The 8,916-nt window shown below is 47.0% G+C and overlaps 1 protein-coding gene across 1 annotated transcript; it reads left to right on the forward strand.

The window, feature by feature from the left end:
* Positions 1-309: 309 nt before the first annotated feature.
* On the forward strand, positions 310-3,415 carry LOC148217503 (nucleolar pre-ribosomal-associated protein 1-like). The gene is made up of 4 exons (XM_088158587.1): positions 310-678; positions 1,317-1,455; positions 2,163-2,356; positions 2,585-3,415. The coding sequence occupies exons 1-3, from the start codon at positions 463-465 to the stop codon at positions 2,294-2,296; spliced, it is 489 nt and encodes a 162-aa protein (XP_088014713.1). The 5' UTR covers positions 310-462; the 3' UTR covers positions 2,297-2,356; positions 2,585-3,415.
* The last annotated feature ends 5,501 nt before the right edge of the window (positions 3,416-8,916 follow it).

The following is an 8,916-nucleotide window of genomic DNA, read 5'->3' on the forward strand; positions in this document are numbered from 1 at the left end:
CTAGGCACGTCAAAGCCTGTCTCTAGGGTGTGGGACTTGTTGGTCTTCCTCACCACCCCCAGCAACTTGCACTTCTCTCTGGACCTTGCTGTGGTCACAGCCCACTGCTCATTTATGTGACTGTTCATCCCTCTGCCTGATTGCTTTAAGTACAAGTAGCCTGATTCAGGTTTAATTTAGCAATGATTTTCCTCTGTTTCATCGGTAGTTTTCTAAAACTCCCCTACAGGCTATTTTGAAGGTGCTTTTTTCTTTTTTTTTTAACTGCCTGTGATGATAGAAAGCTGTACGGCCCTCTGAAAGCAGTATAACCTGCTTTCCAAAAATTACAGAAGTAGGATTTTTATTGTCCACTATGCAGCTGAAGTCCCCCTAGTGAGCCTCTTGAACTGAGGGTGAGGAGAGCGGCAGATACGACTCCTCATCAACCTGCTCTTCTTTTCGTTCCTAAAAGAAGGAAGCATGAAGGTAACTATAGAAAAAGATCTGCATCCCTCGGGGTTTTGTATTTTAGGTGTTTTGAGGTTTATTTACACACCTCCTCCTTTGTTTCCTGGACAGGTTTTACGTGACAGTGGAGCGTTTGAGTACACGTGGAAGGAGCTTTCAATTTGGCTGGAGCACTTGGATAATACAAAAGAAGACCAGAAGGAAGCAGTGATTCAGTTTTTGGAAAAGGTAACGGTGTTCAAATCAGCTGGATAAAAAAATGCAAAGAATAGTGTTAGTGGAAACTGGAGGTCTTGTTGCTATTGTTGAGAAACCTGTCAAAGACCAGCGAATGAATTCTGAGAAAAGCCTTGTTTGGGATTCTTTATACGGAGGTGGCATCCTTCTTGTGTTCAGTGGGAGGGCAGCCAAATGATTTGTAGGAAAATGAAATCCAAAAAGATCAGCTGTTATTACAGCATTGTTGGTGTAAGGGTAGAGTGGTGTAGGTGTGGGTAGCTTTGATCTCCTCTTTAGGTGCCGACATTATCAGAGCTCAGTAGATGGTGGTCCTTGACAAGGAAAGGTGACACTTGCTGTTTACTCTTCAGGATGTTGAATGCCCAGTGCTTTGCCTCCACTGTGGTCTGCCCAGGTACTCGGTGTGTGGTCGCAATCTAGGTGCCAAGTTGTGGTGGGTTTTTGTTTTTCCATCAGTGTGGCCTGTAGAGCAGGAACTGTAGACAGAATCCTGCAGAAGTGCTATGGAAGTTGTCCTCATAAAAGCTGCCCAGCTTTCAGCACGTGGTCGTTCTCAGTACCGTGTGGTTCCCCTGCACTTGCCAGCCAGCAGGTGCACTTACCTTTCTCCCCACCTTTGCTGACAGATCCTGCTGAAGCTGGTGGCCAACCCCTGTCCCTACACTGACAAGGCAGCAGACCTGGTTCAGGCAGCCAGCACGCTCCAGGTGGCTCTGTTTAAACAGGACTCTGATAACATCAGCATCCCCGTCTCTCACATTGATGGTATGTGGTAACCTGTCAACATCCCAACTCCATGACTTGGGGATACACTTTCTAGCCCTAATCAGCAAACTGGGGATGGATAACTCTGGCAATCCTGTTAAGTAAGGGCCCTCCAGGATTCAGCTCTCCACGTGTTCTTGGTATCAGAAGTCGAAGTGGAATTGCCAAGTTGCCGCTTTACCTCTGAAAGTAATTTCTGCCGTGGTTGTGCCACTTGAACGGTATTTGAAATCTCTCTTCATGCTCTTGCAGCGGCGTTTTTGAACTCAAATGGAAATCTAGCCCTTCTGCCTGGGACTGTTGACAGAGTCATGGAATCCCAGAGTGGTTTGGCCGGCAAGGCTCCTTAAATCTCATCCAGTTCCAGCCCTGCCATGAACAGGGACACCTTTCAGTAGCCCGGGCTGCTCCAAGCCCCAGTGTCCAGCCTGGCTTTGGACACATCCAGGGATCCAGGAGCAGCCACAGCTGCTCCGTGCTGGACAGCAGCATTGAAAGGCAGAGTGAAGGTTCAGCTGTAATTTAGGGGTTGCACTTAACGTTGTATTGTGTGACAAATGTGGCTTTCATACTTTTTTTTAAATTTTTTTTTTTTTTATTAAAAAGAATTAAAAAGATGCCTTGTATTCCTGGAGTGTTGCATTCTACGTCTGTTGTTTTTCCTGTTAGTCTGGATTCTTGCTTTGATGTTTTTCTTCACTTATTAGATGTCCTGGATATGGTGGATGTCCTGATCGAGGACAGTGATGGCTTTGATGAAGAAGTTGGGTTCTCTTTAAATGAAGACGTGATCATTTCCCTTCAGTGCTGTTGTCCCTGCTGCATTAGAAGCCAGGAATGAACAAGTCCACGTGGGCCTGGATGCTGATCCCTCTTGCTGGTCCATGACAGCATGTGACAGGTGAGATTTCCAGGTGTCTGATTTAGCAGGAAACTGGTTTGTTCCTTCTTGTGAGGAGGCTCATTGGCTTTGCATGGGCAAAGCCACTCCACGTTTTCCATCTAGGAACAGAGCTGGGGAGCTGTTTTAAAACAGAGTCCCAGAGGTAAACAGCTTGGCTCGGTATTTCTGTGTGGAAATAGAAGAATATCTGTGTCTTCTGATTTTTCTCTCGTCTTTCTTCCACAGGTGTTTTTGTATTCCTGACTTGGGTTTCCATCGGGGACACGTGGCTTGGAGCTCAGGAGCCGGATCTGTTCCTTGCCCACGGCAGATTGGTCTGCACTAGTGCAGGTGACGAATTACAGGACGGCTTGGGAACTCGGAAACAAGGAGAAGCAAGTCTTATGTGTCTTTGCAAAAGGTTTTGGCTACCACAGGGCATTAATTCAGGGAGTTAAGACTTCATCTTTAACGTTCTGTGCTCTGCCAGCATCACTGCGAGCCCTGAAAGCCTCCTGAGCTGTTCTCATACAGACCTATCTTGTTTGGTCAAAAAAAATATCTTAGTTTAGTTTCGTCCAAGAAATGTTACTACTCTGTGCGAGCTCATGGGGAAGCTTTTATTTGGCATCTCTCAGTGGGACATTGAAAGTCCAACTTCCCATTTCTTGAACAGTCTGAGAGGCAGTATTACTTTCTATCATTTTTATCACAGGCATTTTAAACTTTTTGAGGAACCGGCAGGACTGTTTGTGCGGAGGCGTGCGGTTCACAGCCATCCTCTGTCCAACGTAGGATGGGAAAAAAAGGCTGGAGAGCTTCCTACAAGGGGCTGTAAGTGCAAATGACCAGGAGCCCGGGGTTTAATCATGATGATTTAGTATTTCTTTAAAGACTCTGATTGATTTCATGATGCCAAAACCAGTATGAATAGAAGACTGAAGTCAGGAATCACGATGGTCTCCTTGGGTTTAAAAAGCTTTAATGGTGTTTCAAGACATTTGTATGAGACCTGGTTTGTTTTTTCTTACCCTTTTATTCAATCAAAAAAAAAAAAAAAAAAAAAAAAAGCCTTGATCCATCACTGCTGCTGTGATGTGTGACAAATGCCTGTCCTCCCTCCACGTGGAACAGGTGAGAGGTGGAACTGAAGCCCAAAGAGTTTTCTGCCCACTGATAACATGTGAGTCATATTGGGAATTCTCTGCAGAATGGCAACAGTTGTTCTTGAATGTGGCCATGAGGGGAGTGGAACATGGCAGCCCGGGTCTGAGAAGGTGCAGTGCCAGAGGGAGAAGCTTTGAAATGTTAAATCAGGATTGATTCAGGTGACTCGCGACCGCGTGCTGTGCCCAGGTCCCTGGTAGAAATACTGTGCAGGGAAAAGCCAGAGCTGCCTGTGCTATGAGCTGAATTTTTTATTGGGGGGGGGGGGGGGGGGGTGTGAAATAAGAATGAGGTGCAAATGAGGGAATTGCTTGTGTGTGTGAATATTCTTGTCCTAAAGGAGCGCTGCCCGGTGCTCCTCCCATCCTGTGCCCCTCTCCTGGTGAGCCTCTGTCCTGCTGGCCGTGCCTCTCTGTCTCCGTGCCTGTGCTGCTCCTTGCCCGTCTTTGCCCGCCCCGCACGGGCTGTGCTCGCTTCCTCTCTGGCTCCTGGGTTCCCTCTTTGTCATGGTACCCCTCAGTCCTTGCTGTGTGTTTGGCACTCTCTGTCTTTTCTCCGTCCTTCTCTGTGCCTCTGTGGTGCTCCCTGTGCCGTTGTTTCCCGTGGGATCCTTGTGTCCCGGTCACTGTCTGTCCTAGGGTGATGTTATGGTGTTTCTATCTCCAATCATGTGTCCTGATTATGTTTGGTATTATGTCCTGTGCTTCCAGGACTGACTCTGAGAGTGAAGCTTTGTTTTGTCTTGTTATCAGCCGGCTCACCTCCCCCATGGTCTATGTTTAGGAGAGGTTTTAGCTCGGTTTGCTTGCTTGCCTGCTTGCTTGCTTGCTTGCCTGCTTGCTTGCTTGCTTGCCTGCTTGCTCGCTTCTGCCTCTTTTTCTTTCCTTCGCTTTGCCCTTGCTTTTTTCTTATTAGTTAGTTCAGCTAGGCAGTCCAACTTTTTCCCTGGACTGTTTTCTCTTCCACCCCGTCCCCTCCCTCTCCTGGATACCATCTGAACCTGTTCCGGACGGGGACCTGGGAAACCCCAAGAAACACCGGGAGTCTACACTCTGTCACCTGCAGCAGCCATTCCCAAGCGCCAGAGACTGATAACTGGGCGACCACTCGCCAGAGAGATTGAACTCGTCATCCCTTCAGAACGGTGAAAGAGTTTTTTGTCAGCTGGTGTTGTCTTTTTTCCCTGTGCTGGGGAGTGTCTTGCTTGTTAAATAAAGAGGTTTTTTTCTCCCACTCTTCTCCGAGGAAATTCTTCCCGAACCCGGTGGGGTGGGGGGGAGGAGTCGTGGGGTTTGCTGTCTGGGGGCTCCTTCTGGAGGTTTTCCCCCAAATTTGCCCAAAACCAGGACACTGTCCCTGTTCATTTTTAATCCCTCCCTCTTGTGCTGCCCATCCAGCATGCCAGGGGTTTCTTTTCGTTTTTTGGTTATTTTTCGTTTTCATTTTTCTTCTTCTTTTTTTTTTTTTTTTTAGGGGGGGTTCCATTTCATCGTGCACCTTGATGTTGATTTTCTTCCCTTGTCCTCTCTGCTGCCCCTCCTCCTTTCTGCCCCTTGTCCCCTGTGTCTGCAGGGCTGGGGAGGAACTTCAGCCCTTGTGGGGGTTGCCCTCCCTTTTCTGGTGTCAGCAGAGTCACTTTCTGTGGGATGGACACATGGGAGGGGTTGCAGTCAAGTGCCCTGCTGCTGTCCAGGGCAGTTGGAGTCGTTCTGTGCCTTCTTTGGGGTGAGGAAAAAAGGCTGAGGGGGGCTCCGACGTGGTTTGGGGCACCCCAAGGTCCCTGGGAGAGGGAGCCGGGCTGCGCTGGAGGAGCAGGTGAGTCGGGCATGGGGGGGGGGTCATGGTGGGTGCCAGAACATTGAGAGGGAGGGGTGGGTGTAGAATGCATGAAAAACAGAACCTTAAAAAACAGCTAAATATAGTCTAAAAGGAATGTTTTATTGGTTTGTGTTTGGATAGAGGTAGGGTTTTTTTATAGATACTGTAAATAGAAAAGATAAAGAATAAAAATATAGAAGCAAATATAAGAAACCAATATATAAATATATTACATTATATTTTGTTATGAAAATAGAAATATATAAATATTTAGACTTTAAAAGGAATTTTTTATTGTTTTTTATTTGGTTAGAGGAGGGTTTTTAATAAATAATATAAATAATATAGGCAAAAATATACAAATATGCAAAAATAGATACTGACATAAAATTATTATAACTATATATGCATATATATATGTAAGTATAAATATATAGAAATAAATATAAATATAAAATACATGTATGTAGTATGTAATAGAAATAATTTATCGATTTTAATATGTTATATTAAATAGTATGTTATAATAGAATGTAAATAGCATATAGTATATTAATATACTAGTAAAAAATACGTTAAATAGTATATAAATATAGAATACACAATATAGACATATAAATCTACAGATATAAATATGAAAACTAAATAAAAAAATATATTCAAATATAATTTAAAATAATCGAGTTTTTTGTTTCTATTTGGTTAGAGGCAGAGCTTTTAAAGAAATAATATTAAAAACTATGAACCTACAAATATAGATGGATATAGATAAAATAGAAATACCATTAGTAATATAAATCTATGTATATAATGAATAATAAAATAATATTGTATATATGATAAATAGAATAGCAATTAAATTGAATATATGAAATATGTCTAGATTATGACTATAAATTAAATATTAAAAAATAGATGATTTCTATATATAAAAGGGTTTTTTTTTCATTTGGTCAGAGGCAGGGCATTTTTAGTTTGGGTCGGGGTTTTTTTGGGGCGTTCATTGAGAGGATTTTATGACGGGTGGGGACTCTGGTGCTTGGAACTCTCTCCCTTCTCTGTCTGTCCCTGACAGGGCGGCAGTGCCGGGCTGAGTTGGGCGGCAGTGCTGCCGCCGTGTGGACACGGGCGGGTACTGCACCGTGCCCCTCTCAGGATGGCGGAAGGGCCCGCGGGCCGGGACCCAGCCCTGCGGCAGCGCTCAAGATGGCGGCCTCTCTAGGACCCCGGCGGATAGGCGTCTACATAAAACGCCTGCCCGCGCCTGCCGGCGCCCTCACGCCCGCGGCACCGCGGACCGCGCGGCCGTTGTCGGCACGCTCTGACACGTCCGGGAAAATTGTCGGCGAGCGGATCGGCGTCGGCGATGTAATCAGGCATCTTATGCCTACACACCGGGGTCCTGATTTTTTCCCGCCCTTTCTGCCGCCATTTTTGGCAGGTCAGGCGGGGTGCCGCCCGAGGCGCCATTTTGAGAGTCCCGACACGCTCAAGATGGCGGCCTCTCTAGGACCCCGGCGGATAGGCGTCTACGTAAAACGCCTGCCCGCGCCCGCCGGCGCCCTCACGCCCGCGGCACCGCGAACCGCGCGGCCGTTGTCGGCACGCTCTGAAACGTCCGGGAAAATTGTCGGCGAGCGGATCGGCGTCGGCGATGTAATCAGGCATCTTATGCCTACACACCGGGGTCCTGATTTTTTCCCGCCCTTTCTGCCGCCATTTTTGGCAGGTCAGGCGGGGTGCCGCCCGAGGCGCCATTTTGAGAGTCCCGACACGCTCAAGATGGCGGCCTCTCTAGGACCCCGGCGGATAGGCGTCTACGTAAAACGCCTGCCCGCGCCCGCCGGCGCCCTCACGCCCGCGGCACCGCGGACCGCGCGGCCGTTGTCGGCACGCTCTGAAACATCCGGGAAAATTGTCGGCGAGCGGATCGGCGTCGGCGATGTAATCAGGCATCTTATGCCTACACACCGGGGTCCTGATTTTTTCCCGCCCTTTCTGCCGCCATTTTTGGCAGGTCAGGCGGGGTGCCGCCCGAGGCGCCATTTTGAAAGTCCCGACACGCTCAAGATGGCGGCCTCGCTAGGACCCTGGCGGATAGGCATCTACATAAAACGCCTGCCCGCGTTCGCCGGCATAAAAATAAATATGCATAAATATTAACATAGACATAAACATGCACAAACGTTAACCTGCATAGATATAAACATAAACATAAACATGCAAAACAATAATAATAAATATAAATATAAATATAAACATAATTAGAAATAGAAATACAAACATTAATAAAATCAGTGAGAAATGGGGTAAAATCAGTGAGAAATGGGGGGGAAAAGCCATGAAAAATGATGGAAAAATCAGAGAGAAATGGGGGAAAAATCGGTGAGGAATGGGGAAAAAGATCAACGAAAAATTGGGAAAAATCAGTCAGAAGTGGGGGATAAAAATCAGTGAGAAATGGGGGGAAAAGTCGGTGAGAAATGGGGAAAAAATCAGTGATTAATGGGCGGGAAAATGCATGAAAAATGGGGGGAATAATTCAGAGAGAAATGGGGGCAAATATCAGTGAGAAATGGGGGGGAAAATCAGGAAATATCCATGAAAATTGGGGGAAACATCCATGAAAAATGGCGGAAAAAATCAGTGAGAAATGGGGAAAAATGGGGAAAAAGGAGTGATAAATGGGGGAAAAAATCAGTGAGAAATGGGGAAAAATGGGGAAAAAATCCACGAAAAACGGGTGGAAAAATCCATGAAAAATCAACGGAAAAATCAGTGAGAAATGGGGAAAACATCATGGTGAAATGGGGAAAAAATCAGAGAGAAATGGGGAAAAATCATTGAAAAATGGGGGATAAAAATCAGTGAGAAATGGGGGAAAATGGAGAAAAACATCAGTGAGAAATGGGGAAAATTTGGGAAAAATCCACGAAAATTGCGGGAAAAAATGCTTGAAAAATTGGGGAAAAAAATCCGAGAGAAAATCCCCGGGAATCCCCGGGAAAATCCCCCCGGAATCCCCGAGAAAATCCCCCAGGAATCCCCCAGAAAATCTCCCCGAAATCCCCGGGATCATCTCCCCGGAATCCCCGAGAAAATCCGCCCCGAATCCCCTGGAAGATTCCCCCGGAATCCCCGAGAAAATCCCTCGGAATTCCCCGGGAAAATCAACCCGGAATCCCCGAGAAAATCCCCCGGAATCCCCGGGAAAATCCCCCAGGAAAATCCCCGGGATAATCACCCCGGAATCCCCTGAAAATCCCTCGGAATTCCCCGGGAAAATCCTCCCGGAATCCACGAGAATATCCGCCCGGAATCCCCGGGAAAATCCTCCAGAAATCCCCGAGAAAATCCCCCGGAGTCCCCGGGAAAATCAACCCGGAGTCCGATGGAAAATCCCCCCGGAATCCCCGAGAAAATCCCCCGGAGTTCCCCTGGAAAATCCCCCCGGACTCCCCGAGAAATTCCTCCCGGAATCCCCGGGAAAATCCCCCCGGAATCCGCGAGAAAATCCCCCCGGAATCCACGCGAAAATCCCCCAGAAATCCCCGTGAAAGCCCCCCCGGAATCCCCAAGAAAATCTCCCCGGA

The sequence above is a fragment of the Sturnus vulgaris genome, unplaced genomic scaffold (genome assembly GCF_052056855.1).
Source record: "Sturnus vulgaris isolate bStuVul1 unplaced genomic scaffold, bStuVul1.hap1 Scaffold_770, whole genome shotgun sequence".
Lineage (NCBI taxonomy): Eukaryota > Metazoa > Chordata > Aves > Passeriformes > Sturnidae > Sturnus > Sturnus vulgaris.

What these genes read in the sequence shown, in the direction of transcription:
- LOC148217503 (XM_088158587.1), top strand. Translation starts at nt 463, where the DNA reads ATGAAGGTAACTATAGAAAAAGATCTGCATCCCTCGGGGTTTTGTATT. An exon ending in TGATTCAGTTTTTGGAAAAG is followed by an intron (nt 679 to 1,316) that starts GTAACGGTGTTC and finishes CTTTGCTGACAG; the next exon opens with ATCCTGCTGAAGCTGGTGGC. An exon ending in CCCCGTCTCTCACATTGATG is followed by an intron (nt 1,456 to 2,162) that starts GTATGTGGTAAC and finishes TTCACTTATTAG; the next exon opens with ATGTCCTGGATATGGTGGAT.